The sequence below is a fragment of the Anabrus simplex genome, chromosome 14 (genome assembly GCF_040414725.1).
Source record: "Anabrus simplex isolate iqAnaSimp1 chromosome 14, ASM4041472v1, whole genome shotgun sequence".
Lineage (NCBI taxonomy): Eukaryota > Metazoa > Arthropoda > Insecta > Orthoptera > Tettigoniidae > Anabrus > Anabrus simplex.
Genome location: NC_090278.1, coordinates 99360711 through 99384914, shown reverse-complemented (window position 1 = coordinate 99384914; position 24204 = coordinate 99360711). Strand labels below are relative to the sequence as shown.

Genomic DNA, 24204 nt, shown 5'->3' with positions numbered 1-24204 from the left:
AGATGGATGTTGGTGGAGGGGATGGAGGAGTGGCTATTGTGAAGGTAGGGGCGGGGTTAGGTTTGTGATTCGTTGGTTTGTTATGACGTGTGTTTACTAATTTGAGATAGTCGTTTTTTATTGCAGGAATGACTTTGTCAAAAATGATACTGGTTTTCTCTGTAATGTCGTTAATGTTATGATTGGGGTTAGCGTATTGATCCAAAGTAATATAGAAATCTTCGGTTATGTTGAGCAGGGGGCCCTTAGAGTTTATGTTTAATATCATCATGTCATTATTGATGTCTGTGAAGTTGTGCTTAGACTCTTCTACATGTACCGCATCAAGTGTAACAACTGTGACACAAGCTACATTGGACGTACAGGTAGAAACTTCACCGTCCGTTATAATGAACATGTAAATGCAGTAAAGCACAACCATTTCTCATCAATAGGCCAACATGTAGAAGAGTCTAAGCACAACTTCACAGACATCAATAATGACATGATGATATTAAACATAAACTCTAAGGGCCCCCTGCTCAACATAACCGAAGATTTCTATATTACTTTGGATCAATACGCTAACCCCAATCATAACATTAACGACATTACAGAGAAAACCAGTATCATTTTTGACAAAGTCATTCCTGCAATAAAAAACGACTATCTCAAATTAGTAAACACACGTCATAACAAACCAACGAATCACAAACCTAACCCCGCCCCTACCTTCACAATAGCCACTCCTCCATCCCCTCCACCAACATCCATCCACACAGCTCACATGAGCCCCAGACGTACTCGCAGCAGAGCACAACAAATATCCAAACGTATCGGTACACAACCTCCACAGCAACAACAGTAAGTACTTTTTTCATTTCACACATACATCCAGGCATTCCTTCATACATACGCGATACTCATATTAGCTTTTCTTTACAGATAACGACCATATAACGTACATAGACGAGAGAAGTGTCACCACCAACTACTCTGATATTAAAACCTATCTTGCTACATCAACTCAATTTTCAAATTTTTACTGACAAGAGTTCTCATAACATACCAATGCAAAGTATACTAACTATAGAACATTCTCGATATTCAACTTAATCAACACAAGAACTACAAGAGGATTGAAGGATGAATGCAACGCAACATGAACTCAAATTTTAATAGACGTTTTTAAAATATACCATGTTTTAATGTGTTTAATGTGCTATATATTTTTAGTGTCTTATGATGTGGCATATATATTTTAATGTGTTTATGTACTCATGTCCATGCTCAATCAATAGGTTTTAGTTTATTCTAACCATCACTACTTTTAATTAGAGCCATTTTAACGCAACATACTGCAAAAAACTTTACTTCCATTTTTTAATCGTGCTATATATATGTGTTTAATGTGCTATATATTTTTAGTGTCTTATGATGTGGCATATATATTTTAATGTGTTTATGTACTCATGTCCATGCTCAATCAATAGGTTTTAGTTTATTCTAACCATCACTACTTTTAATTAGAGCCATTTTAACGCAACATACTGCAAAAAACTTTACTTCCATTTTTTAATCGGACATCCGGATGCTCTTAAGTAACTTCTTTGTAATTCATCTAATGACTGTAAATTTGTGTGCTAGCTGATGATGGCCAAGATAGGTCGAAACCGGTACTAGTGTAGTAATTCATCCACAATAAATGTATTGATCGGTGGAACATTTTTCTTATCTATTACATTTAATCCAATCAATACGGAATATAAAACTTATAAATAATAGTAGAAATGTGTGTCGTCGTGTAACTTGATTGTCACTTGTTTGCTCCTTTTCACTACTTGTGTGGAGAAGAAAGGAGCATGTACATTTCTTGATAAGGGAAGGAAGAGAATAAAAAGCTCTTCGAATGTGGTATTGGAGAAGAATGTTGAAAATTAGATAGCGGTTGGATCAGATGAAGCGAATCAGGCTGGTCAAAGAAGACTTGCTATGGTGACTTTTGACCAGTGGAAGAACATTAAGACTTATTCACCAAGCACATGAATCTAGAGTGACCAGATGCAAATAGATTTTTTAAAAAGGACAAAACTATTTAAAAAGGAGGACAATGCAAAAAAAAAAGAGGACATAAAAATCATTACACAGTGAATTCTTACAAAATTTAAACTAGTTTACATGCCTTGCTGGTACTTTTCTGAAGATTCAGTTGCCTGTAGGAGTTTTGGCGTGTGTAACATATCAAATGTAAATTCATTCAGATCATGTAGGGATGTATCACGCAAAACTTCTCTGCTCGGTAGGATAATAATAGATAAGTAAAATTAAAAATCCACCTTTTCAATACTAATATTAAACTAAACAAGTTATGACATTTACTTAGAACTAGTTTCGACGCTGGTGAGCGTCATCTTCAGCCAAATATGAGAACAGGCAATCGTAAATATTAGTATTTAATATTAGTATTGAAAAGGTGGATTTTTAATTTTACTCGTCTATTAATCTCGGTTCAGTACGGACTTAAAAATGAAATTCTTGAATTTAAAGGTAGCATGATTGTAACAGACGATGTGCGGTTTCCGCTTCTCGATTGTTTTACATGAGACTTGTACAGAGTATTTCTAAATTTATGAAAATCGAAACAAAACTGTTTCTTTAAATGCATGGTAATGGAATTACCATATCCTGCTAATATTTTGAAAGAGATAGGAAATAATATAGGTGCAATGGTGATTGCGGATTTAAAAGCAGAGTCGAAGGAAAGAGGAGGAAAATTATCCAGAAAGAAGTAAGGGTTCATTGAGAGATGACAAAATATAACAACCTTTTCTTTTCGTGTTTTTATTAAGACAGGATTCTGTAAGAATAGCGTTTTGAAAAATTGCCTGAGGCAAGCACAATATTGGTACAACTGCCGTACCAGTGGTTTCATCCAATATGACTGAATTGCATTTCCCTTCAGCGCATGAGTTTCAAGAACTTGTTTCAAGCTTCAACACTCATTGATCAAAATATTTCAGATCATCATCGTTCTGCAATTTCAAACGATTCCTGAATGAGAGTAGGAATGATGAATTATTTCATAATCAGAAAGTCTGAAATTGATGGTGCTCCAGTGTCAAATTTTAGGGCAAGCCGTACATGCGGTATTTATGGCTGCTTCCCCACTTCTAAATCTTCTTACTCTACAAGTAAGGGTGTCACTCCATGAAAATATCAAAGGTACCAGTACAGTGTTCTCCTTAAGCCTTCGTCTTTCAGCTACAATTATTGAAGTACTCAGAATATCACTTATTATAAAATTATTCCTTAATTAGAACAAATTAGCTTATTTAGCCGTTTCAATAATGACAAAATCTTTAGCTGCAAATGCTTTGAGCAGACCTTCATATTACGACTAACCTTTATTTTTTAGGTCCTGTCGACGAAATCCATGCAACCACTTTTTAAGGAAGGGTTACTGCTTAGGAAATTGATGGTATGATTAGGGCTGACTTTGATTGGAATACTGCAGTAATAAGGCATCACAATTTTCTTGTTTGCTTTGCTGTTACGATATAATAAAACGTGAACTTCATCCACTTCCATTAAAAACGTAGAGGAACAAATGACATTCGACAAGTGCATATCGCCTACTGCTCGTGAGACATCTGTCGGTAGTGTTTTAGTACATCCCTATTGAAACATTAAGGAGATTTTTACAGATTCTACTATGAAATGGGTCCTATTATCAGTCCATTGTGCTGAGATCAATTAAAATACTCTTTCTACGTTTGCATTGTGCCCTGGTATAGAGAAAAGTATTCTCCAAGTTTTTCTGAGATGGTGGTGGTTGCTTGTTGACATTGTTGTGACTTGTCATTGTGTTCATGTGTTTCTTTGTCATTTTCACTAAATATAATATATTGTTGTTATTATTAATTTTATTTTACACTAGCTAATATACCTGTGCTTCGCTACGGGATTCTCAGAAAGACTATCTTTGTTGTTTTCGTAACTGAAGTCAGGATAGTTCATTACAAAACCATCAGTTGGAACGTCCCGATTAAAAACAGTGTTATCATATAAAATAGTCGATCAAATGAAAAACCGCAATTTCTCACTTCGAACAGTATTACGGTGCCGATCCAAGAGTCCAAAGTTGCAGAGCTGGAATGACCACGCCGCAGACAGCCGTGAACACTCCTCTGCCATTATTCCATTGAATATGCACACTGCTCGTTCCAATCAGTGCCTCAGAGTAGGGATTGAATAGCTCGAATGCTATGACGAACCAGTGTGTTATGTACCAGTAGTATCAGAAAATATATGAACCAGAGGAATGTCATGCTAAAGAAGAAAGTTATCTAACTCCCCAGCTACTTCCCGCCAATAATCAGGCAGGCTGTTATGCTGGGTACAACCGGGCGAGTTGGCCGTGTGGTTAGGGGCGCGCAGCTGTGAGCTTGCATCCGGGTGATAGTGGATTCGAATTCCACTGTCGGCAGCCCTGAAGGTGCTATTCCATTGTTTCCCATTTTCACACCAGGCAAATGCTGGGACTATACCTTAATTAAGGCCAAGGCCGCTTCCTTCACACTCCTAGCCCTTTCCTACCCCACCGTCGCCATAAGACCTATCTGTGTTGATGTGACGTAAAGCAAATTAATGAAATATGCGGTACGCAACAGTAATTGTATCTATCAGAGATGAGTGACAACAGAAGACACAAAGCACATCACAACCAACAATGGTCAATGTACTGTTATTGTCGATCAATTTTATGAGCTTTCTAAACTGTAACCCTTCACATTTAGTTTTCTTTCGACTCCGTGATATTAGGGCGCCTTAAAAAATATTTATAGCGTAGACTGTACTTCCTTATTCTCTGACTTTACATATGCATTTTCATTAAATTCTGTTCACCCATCTTCTCATGACTTGGCACTGATATGGACTTAGTAACAAAAATTAAAATTCATGAATATCTCTGTTATCATAGCCGGTACGGTAAAAATGTCTAAGGCATAAATGATTGGAAATTTAAGACTATATAACTTTAGTTATGTAGTATTTATCGATACAACCACTAATAACATAATATTTGGGAATTAAATTTTAGGCCTTCCCCTCTAACTACCATTTCTCTCAGCGCGAATAAAATTATTTATTGCCTAGATTGTACTGACTTATTCCCCGACTTTGCATACCGATTTAAATTAAATTCTCTTCAGCTGTTTTCTCGTGATACCTGTACAGACAGACAGACAGACAGACAGACAGACAGACAGACAGACAGACAGACAGACAGACAGACAGACAGACAGACAGACAGACAGACAGACAGAAATTACAGAAACTTAAAAAGTGCATTTCCTTGTTACTGTGGACACAACCGATACAGAAATACCATCCTTTTTAAAGTCTGAGTAATGTACAGACAAAACTCTTTATTTTATATATATAGATTTTATGGCCTCCATTGGACTGCTCTAGTCAATTTTACAAAGGATTTTTTGATTTCCTCTCAACCCAATATTTGTTCATTCTGAGAGATGCTGTCGTAGCAGGCAGGGAGGTGATAGTCCGACGTGGCGCATCCCAGGTGGCAGATAGGGAGGTCCTCACTGGCTTGCTGGCGGACTTAAGTCAAATAAAACAGCTTGCGGAAAAACACAACAACAACAACAACAACGTCTGTGGTTAACAACCATAGCTGTCATTTGGAGCTTGCTCCACTTATGGTTCATTACCTTCGACAGTTATTGTTGTTATTATTATTATTATTATTATTTTTTTTTTTTATTTTTTTTTTTTTTTCTGGTGCTGATATGGCCATTGGTTATTTTCAGATCAATTCAAATGGTGCCAACACCCGGGAGATTGACGTCATTGCCCGTTCCCCGACCGGTCGTGACTTGCGCTGTCCCGTCCAGGAGACGGATGGAGTATATACAGCCAACTTCCAGCCGGACGAGCCGGGAGAATGGAGTATAGCCGTCACTCACGGAGGAGAACACATACAGGGTGGTCCCTTCACCTGCTTCGTTTTTGATCCCAACGCTATCAAGGTGAGTGGAACCACTGACATCTTTCAGTAATTCTTTTACCATTTGAAAGATCATTTCTTACAGCTTATGAGGGAGGCAGAATAAGGTCGTATACATTTTCTTTGTAAATCAACTTACCTGCATTTTGACGCATCCAAATTAACTAGAAACTGGTTGTCAAAGGAACAGAGTGTAGATAGATATTCCTATAAAATATTCCAATGCATTTTCTTTGTAATGGTTTTGTACCTCATTTCCAGTTTGCGATGTTGGTACAGATTCATCAGCAAATATTGTAAAACCCTGCAAGATGTTGAGAAAATGAAACGATAGTATTGTTTAGAAAACACTGGCGCTTGTTGTGTCTGGCTAAGGAAGTTGGCCGAAATGGATTTTTAGAACTAAACTAAAATATGCACAGATACTTACTTACCAGAAATGCATTCCCAAACCCTTAAAACAGTACAGTTACGACACCAAACCATCTCTTTGGATCGGAAGCAAGCAGGAAATCAAAGATGGCACAGACATTTGAAAATGTACATCAGAGTTTTACAAGAATTTTACTTACAAATTAAATAGTGAACTCTATGAAAACAGGAGTAAAGAGAAGATAGGCATTATGAAATGGACGTCTGAAATAAGAAACTAGGTGATGTTTTCAACTCAAGAAGACATGCAAAACAGGGTGATGTTTACAAAGGACCACGAGAAAATAGAAGCTTCCCCACATGTAGGCAGAAACACCAGTGTTGTTGAAGCATCAATCAGTCAATACTGATCTGCATTTAGGGCAGTCGCCCAGATGGCAGATTCCCTATCTGTTGTTTTCCTAGCCTTTTCTTAAATGATTTCAAAGAAATTGGAAATTTATTGAACGTCTCCTTTGGTAAGTTATTCCAGTCCCTAACTCCCCGTCTTATAAATGAATATTTGCCCCAATTTGTCCTCTTGAATTCCACCTTTATCTTCATATTGTGATCTTTCCTTCTCTTAAAGACGCCACTCGGACTTATTCGTCTACTAATGTCATTCCACGCCATACCACTTAGTCGAGCAGCTCATCTTCTTTCTCCCATCATGTCTCCCACTTGCATCCCTCTGTGACACTCGCCATGCTTTATTATGGGTTAATGTTGCAACTTGTATCCCTCATGGTTCTTTATGTATGTCACAGAGAAAGTGCTTTTCTTGTTTTAATGCCACAAACACTTCAATAAAACGTGAACTAATGTGCAAGTCTTTAGCAAGAACTAAGTTTTCTTTCAAGCTTCGCTGACAATAAATTGAAAACATTCCACAAATGAACTGTAATATGCAGGCTGTATGTACAAGACATTCAGGACTCCAGTGTAATGAACCACCATTGTTGTTGCAGTTACGTGGGATGGAGGGAGCCACTCCAGGCCATCCGTTCAGTTTCACAATGGATGCTACAGGTACCGGTGGTCTGGGAGACATCACTGTGGACATTGTCTATTCTGGTCGCTCTGTACCTCACCGCATGGAGGATCTCGGAGGCTCCTTGTACTGCGTCACGTTCGTGCCTCAACAAGCCGGCAAACATCGTGTCTACATCTACTTCAACGGCACTGATGTCAAGGGTGAGATCATGTTGTATACATCTTATTGTCCTCTGTTCAGACAAGTACTACATATTCATTCTTAAATGCCAAAACAAACACGACATGTAGCAGGCTAAACCACAAACATCAGAGAGTCTAAATTTCATTAGGGGAGAAAGCTCTAGTCCAGCCAACATGAAAAACCCACAACCTGTTTCCAGTCATTCAACCAGGCCAGGAATGGAATGAATGAAGCCCCCATCAAGCGGCGAGGATAGGAATTGTGCCGGCTGCCGAAGCTTTCTCCAGGCTATCCTGCTATGGTAATAGAGTGGAGTGGCAACAAGTGGTCCCTTTGTGTAGGAGATGAGACCATCTGTCTGTACTCCATCTTAGGAGCAGCTAGATACGTTCTCTGGATGGGGTAAAAATAGGCTTATCATACATCTTTTTCTCAGACATGTCCTATTGTAGCATTAAATGAAAGTGTTGGGGAGATTTTTGAAACAATGAGGAATGTTCTATCTTTTTTGGACACAATGCAATATTGTAGTTCGCATGAGTGATTGCAGTGCCATTCTTGTTTCATTTTGATACTACTCCATAGGAGCAGAGCATAGTCTATGTTTATGATTTAGAGTCGTTATGTTGGCTGGACTTGAGCCTCTGTGGCTCAGGCAGCAGTGCGCCGTCCTCTCACCGCTGGGTTCCGTGGTTCAAATCTCGGTCACTGTATGTGAGATTTGTGCTGGACAAAGCAGAAGCGGGACAGGTTTTTCTCCAGGTACTCAGTTTTCCCTGTCATCTTTCATTCCAGCAACACTTTCCAGTATCATTTCATTTCATTTCATCTGTCAGTCATTAATCATTGCCCCAGAGGAATGCGACAGACTTCAACACCCAACACAATTCCTATCCTCACCGCTAAATGGGGGCTTCATTCATTCATTCCATTCCTGACCTGATCGAATGACTGGAAACAGGCTGTGGGTTTTTCATGTTGGCTGGACTAGAGCTTTCTCCCCTAATGAAATTTAGACTCTCTGATGTTTGTGGTTTAGCCTGCTACATGTCGTGTTTGTTTTGGCATTTAAGAAATCCAAGGGAATTTAATGTCAGAGTGGTGTTACAAAGCTGGAGCAGGTAGATAATTTCAGGCATTTAGGATCTGTGTTCTTTCAGGTTGGTAATATAGTAAGTGAGATTGAATCAAGGTGCAGTAAAGCTAATGCAGTGAGCTCGCAGTTGCGATCAGCAGTATTCTGTAACAAGGAAGTCAGCTCCCGGAAGAAACTGTCTTTACATCGGTCTGTTTTCAGACCAACTTTGCTTTACGGGAGGGTCAGAGGGGTAGAGGGAGATCAAGACGACGATGGTTGGACTCAGTTTCTAACGATTTAGAGATATAGAACTAAACAAGGCCACAGAAGTAGTTGCAAATAGAGTATTGTGGAGGCATTTAGTAAATTCACAGAGGATTGCAGACTGAACTGAAAGGCATAACAATCTATAATGCAGATATATATGTGACAGTATTTCATTGCTCTTTAAAATTCAAATAAAGAATATGTGCAAGTTCACTTAACCACCTTGCAGAAAAGTACACAGTATTTACAAAAGAATGAAATGTGGAGGTGGTTATTATTTTAAGAGGAAATGCAACTTGTCAGTCTTCCTCAGAATAAAATGACTCTGAGATGGACTGTTCTCTGTGTCCACTAACATCACACACTTTTCTCATGGGGTAATTCAATTAATTTTCTCCAGTGTTTTCAGGTTCTTTGGATCTGGAAGCACATGGGGGAAAAAGCTCAAAACATATGTTCAAAGTGTTGCCTCAGTTTCAAAAGTAACTACATTTTGTGCTCCAAATGATAGAAAAGTGAAGCAGCTCTAGCTCTTCTTGCAGTTCTCACTGCATCACAGTTTGAATCCAAGGACTGCACCAGTGTGTTATAGCTAAGCAAGTTTCAGTACGAGTTTTGAATGGATTGCGACTGATGCAGAAACTGTTCCTTATTCTCCTGCTTTGATATAAAACGTCATGAAATCAAAACAAAGGTAGTCGAAATGAGTGCACTCCAAATGAACAGGAACACTGCAAAGCCTTGGCATAGACGTTCATCTGGAACCAGTGTACAAAATGTAGCAGTGAATGGGAGGAGTGAGGCAGGGTTGTCTGCTTTCACCGTATCTTTTCAATTTGTTTATTGAAGAAGCAATATGTGTTTTAAAGGAATAAAGATTAACTACAAACTACATCAAGATTGCATCAGTAAATGTCCTTACACTGACTGGAAAGACAGAAAAACTGGTTGACTTCATGAAAGAAAAAGATATAGCCATACTTGGATTGTGTGAGACCAAGAAGACGGGTACGGGAGAGATTACTCTGAAAGAATGATACAGGCTGTGTTACAGCGGAGGACCTGAAGCAAAAATGGAATGGCCATCATACTTAGAAAATAAATCCAAGGTTATATGTAATATACACAATGCGTCCGCGATAGGATGATGCTGATGAGACTCCAGTTTGAAAATGGCATGAAAGATCTATTTCAGTTGTATGCCGCACAAACGGGTTGCATAGATGAACATCTAGAGGACTTTCTAGAGGAAGTGGAGAGACAGATGGATGATAATGAAGTGCTATTGATGGGAGATCTAAATGCACAAGTTGGAAAGGAAGATGTAGGGCCCTTTGGATATGGAAATGTAAATCCAGAAGGCGAGTTGTTGGTAGATTTTTGCACAAGGAATCAAATGATTGTTGGAAACACCTGGTTTAGGAAGAACAGTCAGAAGATTACAAGGTATAGTTGGGGAGACAGATGGACAAAGACCATGATTGATTATGTAATCATAGAGAAATAACAGTGGAAGAACCTTTTAGATGTTACAGCCATGCCTGAAGAAACCTTTGGTGGAGATCATAGAGTTGTGATAGGAAAACTGAAAGTGGGAAAGATTGAAAAAAAACCATTAAGGAGAGAGAAAAGAATTAAAGTATGGAAGTTGAAGAAGAAAAGCATACAAGAAAAATTTCAAAGGGAAATAACACCCTTGGTACCCAGGACAGAGACAGAGATGCCAACTATTACGATTCAATCTTAATAATTACGAATCACCCATCATAATTATGCCTTTACGAATGACACACCACAAATTATGATTTTTTTGTTGATTTAAAAATTTAATTGTGTGAGGTGTTCAAAAGGATGCACAAGGAATGCCATTACAGCTTCAATTCTCAGAATATTCTTTTCAGATTTGTTAGTAAACATTTATACCCTTTCCTGTCCCTCGTTTAAGAATATTCCGAATTTTCACGCGCCGAACGCAGTGTGTGCTTCCAGTACCGGAAAGATAGCTGCCTGTTAAGTGGTACATCTTACGGAGATGTTTTCACATGATCAGTCTTCCATGCCAGTATTTGAGTTCTTTTGTCTTTGTTTTGGTGGCAAACTCAGTTTCATTGTGAATACTGTGTGCGTGTCGAAGTATTTATTGCGATTTTGGTTGACAAATTTACATATATTGCTCTTCTACGATATGCTAATCATGTATTATGAAATGCGAAAAGTTTGAAATATACAGTGAAGCGATTTCTTGTGCAGGAAAGTACGTGTGGTGACATTACTGTGACTAGTAACGCCAGTAAGAATTAAAAAAATATTTCAAAAATATAGGGAGGAGTACTCTAAAGATGGCGCTGTTTACTGCGTTCCTCAAACTATCCTTCACACGTATTTTGTAGTGTGTGTAATCGCGATTTTTAAGTTGCGCATGGTGGACGAGACGACTGTCGTAAACACGTGGCCAGCAAATTACATACGGATACAGTCAAGCTGAGGGACACAAACAAGAGTTTAACAGTGTTTGCTAAATCCTCGGAAGATGAAAGCTCGGTAACAAGCGCGGAGTTATTGTTTACGACATTTCTTGTTGAACACAACTTGCCTTTAGCCTGCAGTGACCATGCGGGACGCTTGTTCAAGAAAATATTTTCCGATTTGGAAATAGCTTCAAAGTACGGTTGTGCGAGAACAAGAATGGAAGTGCTAGTTAAAACTTTGGCTTCTACAGTTGAGGGAAAGCTAACTGAGTTAACGTTTATATGCCAACCTTTGAATGTTGAATTGTATGTTGTTCATTGATATTTCAATGATGTATAAGTTAGTGAGATCTGGGGTGGGGAGAGAGATCTCCCCCCACCCTGCGGTGCCCTGATGTCTGCATTACTAATTGTTTTTCTTGAAAGTTGGCATCTCTACAGAGATGGGGAATGCTGAAGATGAATGGAAAAGATTTAAGGAAGCACTGGTTGGATGTGCAGAAAAGGTATGTGGTAGAACATCAGGAAATGTGAAAGACAAAGAGACACACTGGTGGAATGATAGTGAAGGAAAAGAAAATGGCATGGAAAACATCTAAGTCTGAAGAAAGTAGAAGAAAATATGTGGAGGCAAAGAATTTGACCAAGAAAGTAGTGGAGGAAGAAAAGAGTAAAAGCTGGGCGTTATTCACACAGAAATTGAGAGATGATATGCAGGGCAGCAAGAAATTACTGTATGGTATCTTAAGAAACAAAAAGAGAGATCAAGTAAACACCAGATTTGTAAAGGATGAAGGCAGCATAATATTAATAAAGCTGGAAGAAATAAGAAATAGATGGAGAGAGTATTTTCAGAAGTTGCCGAACATGAGAACTAATGACAGTCATTCAATGGACAACTAGGAAAGGCAATTAGTTGAAGAAATGGATAAAGAAATTACAGTGAATGAAATTGAAATGGCAGTAAGAAAGATGAAGAATGGAAGAACTGCTGGAATAGATAAAATTTCAGTGGAGATGATAAAGGCAGCTGGAGCTGTGGGCCTCGAGTTCTCAGGATTGTCTGGGAGAATAAGGACGTCTCTGAGGATTGGCAAAAAGGAATAATCATCCCAATTTTCAAGAAAGGCAATAAGAAAGGTTTGAAGAACTACAGGGGAATTAATCTAATATCCCATGTTGTTAAGATAATGGAGAGGATACTGGAGAGTGGAATAAGGTTGAAGGTTGAGAATCAGATACAGGAAAATGAGTTTGGTTTCAGAAGTGGAAAGTGAACAATAGAGCCCATTTTCATTATGAGACAACTAATGGAAAAGCAATGGGAGTACCACTTCCAGAATTTTACCATCAGTTTTATCTTTCTTCTTCTTCCTTCCTTCCCCTTGTCATCACTATTGTTTTACTTTTCTCTGTCTGTCTCCATGGCTAAATGGTGTGCTGGCCTTTGGTCACAGGGGTCCCGGGTTCGATTCCTAGCAGGGTCGGGAATTTTAACCATAATTTCGCTGCCACAGGGGCTGGGTGTGTGTGTCGTCTTCATCATTTCATCCTCATCACGACGTGCGGGTCGCCCACGGGAGTCAAATTAAAAGACCTGCATCTGGCGAGCGGAACTTGTCCTCGGACACTCCCGACACTACAGTAAAAGCCATACGCCATTTCATTTACTTTTCTCTCTGCTTACTTTCATCCCAAAGTTTTCTATCTATCCATACATCGACTTGTTTTTGCACTTCCGTTTCATCCTCAGCCCATATCACTATATCATCTGCAAACAACATGGCTTTTTGTTCCCTGTCTCTGTTTAATATTCTTATGAATTTCATCCATGACTATGATGAATAATATGGGGGATAGTACAGTTGCCTATCGGAGACCAGTTTCAACTTTAAACCGTTTTGTTTTTCGTATACTAATCTTCACACTACTATCACAATTTTTGTACATAGCTTTTATCATTTGCACTTCCACTCTGTAACTTGTTTTTTCCTTAATGTGTCCCATACCAATTGTCTGGGCACACTGTCACAAGCTTTCTCAATATGCCCTGAAATTCTGCCAAAATACTCTATGGAACACACTCTTTTGTTGTTGTTTCATGTTCCTAGTCTTTTATCCACCTTTATTCATTTTCATCTTTTGGACTCTTCCCTTTTCTCATGTTTATCAGGCTTTCTCGCATATCAAGACTGAATATCTGTCAAGTATGCAAGGAAGCAGAAACGATGTAATCGGGTACCTAGAACGAGATCGAGATTGATGAGGGGAGAGAAACCCAGTATTTGTCTTATTGTATCTCTGTGATTTAATTTGACACTTGTTTGAAGCTTTCCATTACTTACAATAATTTGGTTTGATCCGTTCAGGGTCTCCATTCTCTCTGCGGGTGGGTGGCCAGCGATCCAGAGACAAGTCAGTGTCTCCAACCATGAGACAGAGCCCGTCCCTACACCAAGACAGCTGGAAGGAGAGGTCCACTACCCAGCACCAAGGTACAGTACTACAGTAACTCAACAACATTCATTAACATTTCAGAGCTTTAGCTTTAATTGTCTAGCCCTTCTCACACACAGAATTTAAACGTGTAACAGAATATTGTGAGCAAGCTGCAATACTAAACAAAGGTCTCTATCTCAGGATTACTAGAAAAATATTACTTATTTCATTAAGTCCTTTATTTGCGTAAAAGGGTAATTTATTCTACTAATACAATGATTAGGTCACTGCAGTTCACTATTGACTGGTAGATGGCTCTATTACGAGAATGTTAGTTGTTGGTTTCAATAAGCTAGAAACAGAAAGAAATCCATCTCCGGATGTTTTATTTCAAAGAGTCCTTTATTATGAAACTTGCATTGAGTTATTCAATGAAATCTGCATGCACGACGTTTCGTGTCGAAATGGTACATGGACACTTTAATTTGTACTGCCACAACGGAGTGGTTTATTTTCCCAACCTCAAGTAAACAACGTATGATGCTACACGATCATGAGCCACGTAAGGCAGTATACCGTAATAGTTCGATGTCCTTCTCTGCTAACCGTAGCCACATTGCAGGGTTGGGTCCTTACTGTTTCAAGATTCAGGAGATGATTCATTGGTACTTTACAGATTTACTGCTGAGGATTATATGGCAGCTTTATGTCATAGATTCAAGTCTTGCGAACAGAATTCGTTGTGAAATTTTTATAAATTGCCAAGGTTAAAAAATTTCATACGTATAGTCACAAGGGAAATGTAAGTTTAAAGGCAAATAAATGTTCTTCTGAAGTTCACTGTATTTTCCTTTAGTTTTCTTCCTTTATCATCAGTTTCATTTTTAGTCTTTATTCGCAGCTGTTGCTGCGACAGGCCACTAAATCACAGCTATTCGTAGGCTCTCATACAAACTTTAATCTGTAAACTGAAAGAATTGTAAGTAATAAATTTTTTTTTGACATTTCAGTAAGTTTTCGTATCTGAAGCAGTGAGGGATGTGCTGAACCACAAGATATTTATTATGTTCATGTTGGTTAAATAAGGGTTTTTATGGACCACAGAGTTGCTCGAATGAAATTGGAGTGGCAATCCCATCGTAACAATAGCCTAAAAATGAGTGATGGTGTACCTGGCAGGAACTGGACAAGGGTGATGGTACCAGGGCGGCCGTGCAACATCACATTCATTCATTATCACTTATCTGGGATCTGCGGCTAAACAGTTCTTCACAGTTTGACTCATTTTCACTCTCTCATCTGTTCAGAAACCGAGCGAGTTGATCGTGCGGTTAGGGGCGCGCAGCTGTAAACTTGCATTCGGGAGATAGTGGGTTCGAGGCTCACTGTCGGCAGCCCTGAAGATGGTTTTCCTTGGTTTCCCATTTTCACACCAGGCAAATGCTGGGGCTGTACCATAATTAAGGCCACGGCCACTTCCTTCCCATTCCTAGCACTTGCCTATCCCATCGTCGCCATAAGACCTCTCTGTGTTGGTGCGACGTGAAGCAACTTGTAAAAAAAAATATGTTCAGAAGTTCACTTGCAAGCAGTTGCGTTCTGCACGACACGTGTGTGTGTGTACAGAACATGATCCAGTTGACTAAAGAATTCTTCTTTTTTCTTTTGAACTTTACATGCCATGTTGTTGTTACACCTCTTCGCAGAACACCTGAAATACATCCTCAAATATGATCACGCTTCACATGGCTGAGAACCAATTGTAATTACTTGTAAATTTTTTAAATAAAATTTTTCTTGCTAAATGGAGTCTGCACACTAAATTCAGTGAATATTTGGATAGATGTTTTGCAGTTTTATGTAAGTTTTGCATTACTTGTGTCAAAGAAAAGTGCCTAAAGCATGTTGATGAAACTATGATGAGAACCATGTGCAACTAGCAGTGGAGGTAATTACATTTATTTCCTACAGATTAAAGACAATCTGGTATCAAATATTTAAGAATCACTTAAATATTATATATAAGAGGTCCGCCTATTCAGTACATATATAATTTATTAAATCTAGTCCACGTTGTTCCCCTAGGGGACATCATCAGCTAGAATAAATCACACAAAGTATCATATACAAAAATGACATTACTAGATTCGTAAGACAAATTAAAAACACTCTTATACACAAGAACATTAAAATAAAATATTTGCAAACTTGATTAAAGTTTCAAGTCATATACTCAATAAAATTGATGTGAATTGTTCATTAAAATTCTTGATGACAAAGTTTGTAGAAACTAACATAGGTATTCGTAAAATCGTAAGATGAACATTGATGCGAGAAAAACTTTTGATAAAATATTTCTTGATGAAAGATCCTTAAGATCTTTGGTAGACACATACCTTAGCACAGATGAATCCTTTCCATCACATCGGGGCCAATAACAAGGAAGTAAGTAACGCAGTTTAGAACGTATATGTTAGTTCATCTTCCATCTCTCTTCACTTAGCTTTCATTTAATTTCAGACTGAACATGATTCAATTCTACAACTACCTTTACCGCTTCGGCCCCGTGTTGACTTTGAATCTGGAAGTGTTCATTCTTAAATGCAATTAAAAGAATTTCTACCAAAGATCATAAGGATCCTTTATCGAGAAATATTTTAAATCAAAGGTTTTTACTTGAGGACAATTGACAGTCCGATAGCAAAGAGCACATCGCCCCGTAGTACTGAGTAGAGACTAAGGGCTAGCATGGGTTTTGCTTGTGTGTTTGATTTTTAAAGCATCAGCTGGCTCGTTTCAGGGATTTAAGGATCAACATGGTATAACTTCATTAACATCATTAATTCAAGTAATTCTGCTATAACAAAATAAAAGTCGACATACAAACTATTAAAGAAGGGAGTGAGATAGTATCTGTGTATTTCCCTTTTCCAGCCCTTCTGGGTCAGGGTGTTAATGGCATCTTTCCATCTTCCTCCATACAAGTACCATTGCTGCTCCAGTGCAGGTTCCTTTTTCAAGTCCATACCTTTTGTTCTCTTTCCTTGGGTATCCTTCCGTCTTCCAAATCATGTCAGTTTGTAAACGTTTTCTACTCCAACTTCCTAGCTGACATCATTATTTGTACCCTTTCCCTCCTTATTTTTCTTATCACACCCATTTTAAATTTAATCTCACTGGCATTCTTAAAGTAAAACAAGATTTTAATTTTCACTAAGATGATTTCTGAAACAGAACACAAACATAATTATAAGTAGTTGAAATGATTCCCCTTTATTCTACTGTAACAAAATAAAATTCAGCATACAAATTTTATCTGTATACAGTCAGAACTGGTTAAGACGTCCCTCTCTAGCGTGTTTCTGTGGTTATTACGCCATTGTTCCAAAGTCCGAGGCCATGTTGTATTAAATACATGCTAAAGAAACCTTGATAGCACATTTACGTCACTCTGTAGTACATTCTTAACTTCCACCATAAGAAATTTAAATTAGTGTTCCCAGTGACGTTGTGCACACGTTGGGCCAGCGGCAGGTACCTAGGTTATTTCACAGCTGTGGAGTGCCTACAACTGCAGGGAGCGTCAGTCCCAAACCAGCCCTTGCTCTGATTGTTTGGAATTAAATTAAAAATGTATTGTGGTTCTACTTATTCAATACAAGGTTACATATAAGTCAGGTGTGTGTACAGGAATTCAAACAGAACATAATCCAGTTGACTAAAGAATTCTTGAACTTTACTTGCCATGTTTTGAAATACATCCTCACTTGGCTGAGAACCAATTGTAATTACTTGTAAATTTTTAAAATAACGTTTTTCCAGCTAAATAGAGTCTGCACACTATTATTTGCCAGTGAATTTTTCACCTTACACCTTTTGAACGACAGGCTGAAGATGACCCTGACTAGAGGTCGTAACTGGTCCCATTTGAGGTTGACTTATAATGTAACCTTGGATTAATAAGTTTTCTTGTATTGAATAGGTGGAACCACAATATATTTTTAATTTAATTGTAATCTCAGTTCAATATGGACCAAATGAAATTCTTATCATTCAATGATTGTTTGGATCACACAGCAGTAGCTCGTCTGACGAGTTGGTACATTTGTAATTGAATTGTGTAACACCGTACCTAAATTAGGCCGACTGTACTTACACATAGTGGTTTGCAGGACATTCAGTTATGGAGGAGAAGAAGAAGAAGAAGAAGAAGAAGAAGAAGAAAGCTAGACAGTTTTCAAATGATGAAAAATTAAGTTTATTGAGAAAGTGGATGCTAATCCACACATGGAACGTGTGCAATTCGTCCAGATGTTGGACAACTTTAATTGTAAGCAACGTGTATAGTTTGCTTTTCTAAGGACGTTTTCCTTGATGTTTTACTGTGTTGGTGTTCTTAAAATGTATTATTTACTTCATTAATTAGAATTGTAAACACTTGTTTCTCTATTTTCTTCATAATTACTTTTACGTTCAGTCCTAACCTTACATTTAACAGTGAAATTGTTTTCCATTTTTTAGCACGTTCCCTCTTCATATCCCCACAGAAACGTCGTAACCAGTTTTGGCTGTATTTAGTTTGGCCATGCTTGAGAAGTAACATGTTGTATACTTGTCACTAACACTTTCTAACTCACTAACCAGTGAACAGCAGCCGCTATAGTTCAGGGTTTGCCTCACCAACCAGACACCAGACAGCACTGGACGATCCTCCGTGGCGACGCAGGGCTGGCGTTGGAGCCTCTCTTTACGTCACCTCAGGTAAGTAAAGAGCTTTTGCTATGTTTTAAAAGGAAACCGCAGATTAGGGACTGTCCTGCCAAGACATGTTAGATAGCACTGTACATGATGCAGTTACAGTATCTAATAGCACACTTCGATCCTATTCACATTCGTCTTTCCAGTGATACGAAACTCGGAAATGTTTCAAAACATTTGGTGATTTCTCAAATTTCATATTCTATGTAACTTCTGCCTACTTGTCCTGAGTTTATAACAGTCCCATTATGTTGGCTGTAAGATTCTCTCTTCAATGCCGATCTGAAGTAAACCAAGCAATTCTCACATTTTCAACCCAAATAACTTCGTCCCTAAGTGATACCATCATCTCAGGTTCACAGAAAACTTTCTAATGGTTTCCCACATGAGGGGTTGGAACTAATATACAGATGGTCATATCTTTGATTTTTCAAATATCAGCCCCCTCCCTTCTTTTGGGATTTGGACCATTCTTACATTTTATTTTTTAGTTATTAATTGTAAGCCAAGTGCTTTACCTCAAAATTGTCACTTTTTTCGTGTCCCCTGCCACCCTGTGTATTGAGGGAAGCCCATTGGGTGTTTAATATTTCCAAACTTGTGGAGCTGTAGGCCCAGATGTGAGTACATGATTTTAGTACAGTAAGGTGTGAATGTATGTTGTGTATACAAAACTGTCTGTTCTATAATACGTGCAGATGATATACAGCTAGATATTATCCGCTTGTGATAGATGTAATATATCTCGTGAGTTAATTTTCCTGAAATGCATGTTCAGAGTTTCCTCATACAATTGTTGTTTCTTTCAGATGAACGTGAACACACTCGCTCTCCACAGACTCCTTTTGTTAAAGTTACTCCGCCGACACCGAGTGTTCACCCACCAGCAACCAGCTACTTTGGTGAAGGTGAGTCTTCAGACTGATTTTAAAAATGCAAGTAAAACATCATACGGAGTCAGTTGGTTATGGTTCTCCATTGGGAGGTTGTGGATTTATCGTTGTTTCCTGTTTTCAGACCAGCTAGTTGTACCTTCCCGGTCCTATCTTTTCATACCTACCTGGCGTTACATGAAGAAGGAAACTATCATGTTGATCTGTTTCCTTTCTCCAGCTCCAGCCAAATTGAGATGTTAATGGCACCTTTCTGTCTTCCTCTGTCCAACCAGAATTGCTGTTCTGACACAGGCTCCTTCTTGATAGAGTCTGTGTCTACCTCTTGTTCTCTTAGGATCCATTATTGTCATGTCCAGAGCATCTGTCCATTCTGTCTGAAAGGTCAGTGTCCAGTCTCCATCAATCTTCTTCTTTTCCTCCTACCTCCCGCTCCTCGTCCCTTACGTGGAGTCGGTAACATGTCACTGACGTTTCCAAAGCACACTCTCTTGGTTATCCTCGGCGGTGAAGTGGAGTTCTGTCGGATTCGTTTTGATCCTCTGATCCAAGGTCAGTTCAAATCTTCCATGGCATCTTCCTTCTTTTCTTTCTTTCTTTCTTTCCATTCCTCCAGTACTCTTCTGAGCAAGTGACCATCTTCTCCTCTTTGCGCATGGCCACATCAGAAGAGTCTTGTAGTAGCTTACCTTGTTGATAAGCTTGCAGGAGGATGTTGTGGAGATCAAGTTCCGTGCACTCTGGTAACATGTCAAGTTCATTTCCCAAGTACTTGAAGCTTTTCACAATAACCAAACTGTCATAACAATCCTCGTTCTCCAACTCCACAATTTGCTGTGTGTGGTAGAGAGAGAGAATATAATGTAACATCAACATCAGAAGCAGAGATAAGCAAGGTGACAGCTGTTACAGTAGTCGGCCCCTTAAGAGAGCTGAAGACCAGTAAGATAAAAGGGAGCCTTAAAGTAAACTTGTGTCCTCTCATCCTGGAGGTGGTGCAGTCCTCCTGTCATTCTTAAATCTCTGACATTACCGGGAATCAGTAACTGTAACCAATATGCTACAGAGTGAAAGCCAGGTATGACTTGCTTGCCATATGACACAAAGAATCCTGGCTATTTCCATAAAAACTAGGAACCAGGGTAAACCCTTGACCCTCCAGGACACATTTTAACACGATTCTTCCTCTGCCCTCTCTCTACAAAAAATGTTCCTTCACAACATCTACACAGTTTGCAGTGTGCAATGCTTTAAAGATTTAAAAAATTGCAAACTCCTCTTCCCACTTGTAATTTTAATATACTCTTCCTTTGCAGACAACAGAACGTCTTCCCTGGAGCAACGTTTCAGTAGAACACACCTGGAGGAGCGAACAAGTTCGCCGTCTCGCGGTCTGACCAATGGGCGAGGGCCCAGCCCTGTAGTGCGCAGCTCTCCCAGCCCCACACCTTACAGAGAGCGGTCTAGCCCGGCCTTCAGTCCTATCTACAGCCCTAGTCCGTCGCGCAGCCCAGTCAACAGTCCGCTGGGCTTTAAGTCCTCTCCCAGCCCTATTCACAATGGAACGACCAGTCACTTCGAGAGCAGGCATCAGGAAACTCGCACCAGACGAGGCTCTGTCGACCTGCTGGACGAGGGACGCGGCACGGTGGACACCTCTTCTAATGTTCGAGGTAGGAATCTTCACTATTTGCTTTAATAGACAAACAAATTCAGAAAGGATATGTTGTGTTTCTTTTCCATTTATGAAATTCATCGGACAATATTTGCCAAAATGAAGTTTACCCAGGGAACTGTAATAGAGGATGATTGTGAGGCCTAGAAGGTTTTAATAGATTAATACTAGCATTGGAACTTTAATAGTGGCAACTATTTAGTTATAACTGATACAAAACGGATACACATTACCAAGTTTTACTCTCCTTCAAAGCAGTCACCAGCATTGTGTACGACCTGTTGTCAGCGATGTGGAAGTCGTAGGATACCTTTGGCAGCGCCTGTTGCGTTGATAGTCTGAATGGAGCGATCTACTGCCTGACGAATCTCTGGAACAGTTCTGAACTGAATGCCATGAAGTTATTCCTTCATCTTAGGACTCGAGTCAAAATCACAAGGGCTTAAGTCCGGGAAGTCTGGTGAATGGTACAGCAAGTCGCAGTCCCATCGACCGAACAAATCAGCCACAGCTTGTGCTGCATGCAGCCGAGCGCTGTCGTGCAAATTGAAGGGTCGGTTCTGCAGAAAGTGTTGCCGCTTCTTTCTTAAAGCTGGTCGTAGGGTGTGTTCCAAAAATGAACAGTAATGCTGCACATTGACGGTCTGCTGTGGAGGAACGTCGCCACGACAATAACCATAACTCACATTGCTCGGGTTTTCTTATGCTAATTTTAAGGACACTTTCTCTCAAAGCCTTAATACTTCGTCAATATATGAATTTTTCATCTAAACAGTGTTATGTGGCTGAAGATGTTAATAATATACGAAACATGCACCACTAATGTATCGACAAGGTGGAAAATAAAAAATAATTAGTGGTGAATCTGTTCAAGAGTGATACGGACCATGAAGTTGATTTTATGTGAACTTCCAATCTTCGTAATTGTACGGCATAAGAAAGCCTACCCTTTGTGCTCATATCGCTCCAAGTGGTTACGAGCAGTGTCATATTGTAAGCATTCCTGCATTTCCGTAAAATCACGCGGAAGCCATCGTGAAGCAGTTTTCCTTACGTTCGGGCGTTTCTTCAGAATGTGAAGCACAGTCATATGCGCTATTCTGGTATCCAGCTCTTGAATCATATGACGTCAATCAGTGTCCAGTAACGCGGCAACTTCTTCTTCGGTAAGACTGGGATGTCTGCTACACCTTGGTGTTCCTCATTGAAGGCTTTCACCCACTGTGCCACTGTTCTGTAAGGTAATGAGGATTCCCTGCAAGCCCCTTGAAGACCTTGATGACACCGTTATGCTGTACGACATCTGGCACATTCAATCCTTATCCAACTCCGTTGTTCGTGTTTCGAAAACATGACGACAGCACTAACTTAGACTACCAGCTTAACATGAGGCTCTGTTCCTCTCGCCAGTTCGCACGAGCGTGATGTGCGACGGGAGAGTCCATGTGCTCTGAGGTAAGGTAGGCATGTAACCAACGTGTACTATCAGCAACATTATTAGGTTCCGTTGCAGGGCTTCTTTATAGCAGTGTTGTTCCAATCTTCGTAATACAAACATTGGAATCATCATCATAAATATCGTGTGTTCCCTGTCTGAGTAGTGTGGTGTAGCCATACAGCATTCTGTAAAAAATTGATGTCTTGCTGCCTTATATTTGCAGTTTAAAAATTTATCGAATAATTAAAACCGTATCACTTACAATGGACTCAAATGATGAATAAGAAACCTGGTGTTCATGAGAAGATTCAGAATCATTACTCATTTCCATTAATTATTTGATTGATTGTAATTATTGAAATTAAGTAAACAAATAAACATGGTACATGCATGTGGCGAGCTGCTGCTTGGAGGAGGAGTACAGGAAAAGGAAATCTAAAAGTAAAAATAACGGAATGTAATCGGGTGATGCTGGAATCTTGTATTAATATGCTTGTTTTTGAATATCATTTAAAGGAGGTTTCTTATTGCTTTCAGTGTCTGCGATGTTGGGAGGTCTCAACCAAAGAGCAGACTCGTGGGATGCCATTGCCAAGACGAAAAATCTCCTCTCCTATGGCAGTCTGGAGTCCCTGGCTAACCTCGCCGCCAAGTCAGAGAACACTTCCTCGGGTGAGGCTCGTCTCTTAATAGCAGGGACCCATTATTTTTGTAAATAGGTTTTTCACATAAATTGTTACGAGGCTGCAATATAAATGTTTTTTAATGTCTGTTGTACAATTTGCGATTGCTTTTCAGTTTCGGCATATCATAAATTTTAGTCATTTTGCCATCTTTTCCTAGAGTTCTCTCAATATTGGGCAAGTTTTGCAGTGAAAACTGCGATATACAGTGGACAGCTTCGGGTAGAATAAGTTGTAGATGTCAGTGTATTAGAGATATCTTGCCATTTGAGATATCAACTATGTTATCTTGCAATTTTACTGTGTTGTGTTTAGCGCCAGGAGTGTTTTTTAAACATTGTGTATGGTCATTTCTGGGCACAATTAATGTTAACATAGCAAAGTTACACGCCCATTACCATTATTAGGTCTCTGTCTTGTTTTTCTTACCACCTTTTAAGTCACTGCATTCTGCATCAACATTAATGTGTGTGAGAATTGTTTTGGAGATTTATGTTCCTGTCTGTGTCTTCACGCTCAGGGTTCTCACACACTCAGCACACCACAACTCATACAACGTCAGTTCATCAGAACTCTTCCAACATGGACGACGAAGTGGACGCCACTCACCCCAGGTTCCGCACAGTTTCTCCCATCAACCAGCAGTACGCGATGACTGTGAACACCAGCCAGAAGAGTTCCTCCAGCAGTCTTCTCAACACAGGTATATCAACATTTTACACATGATAAATTCAGAAAAACAATTTTTTCTTTGAATTTCATATCGACAAAAGTAGAAAGGTGAGGACATAGAAGGAGAAAATATGTTTCGTGGGTTTGGAAACATACAACTCTACATAGTCCATTAATCATGGACAGAACATATCAGCTTACCACATCAAACTATTTCTTACATGGCTGTGATACGAGG

General features: G+C 39.2%; 1 protein-coding gene across 2 annotated transcripts in view; it reads left to right on the top strand.

Moving 5' to 3' along the window:
- Positions 1-24204, top strand: part of jbug (filamin-type immunoglobulin domains fbug) — a 292423-nt gene that overhangs the window by 89201 nt on the left and 179018 nt on the right. Inside the window, exons 9-16 of one of the 2 annotated variants that reach the window (XM_068230428.1) lie at positions 5811-6029; positions 7387-7612; positions 13778-13903; positions 18492-18608; positions 19415-19513; positions 20815-21171; positions 23149-23283; positions 23815-23997. In XM_068230428.1, coding sequence (XP_068086529.1) covers positions 5811-6029; positions 7387-7612; positions 13778-13903; positions 18492-18608; positions 19415-19513; positions 20815-21171; positions 23149-23283; positions 23815-23997 — 1462 coding nt within the window. The remainder of the gene's footprint in view (positions 1-5810; positions 6030-7386; positions 7613-13777; positions 13904-18491; positions 18609-19414; positions 19514-20814; positions 21172-23148; positions 23284-23814; positions 23998-24204) is intronic. The other variant, XM_068230427.1, reaches the window with a different exon arrangement.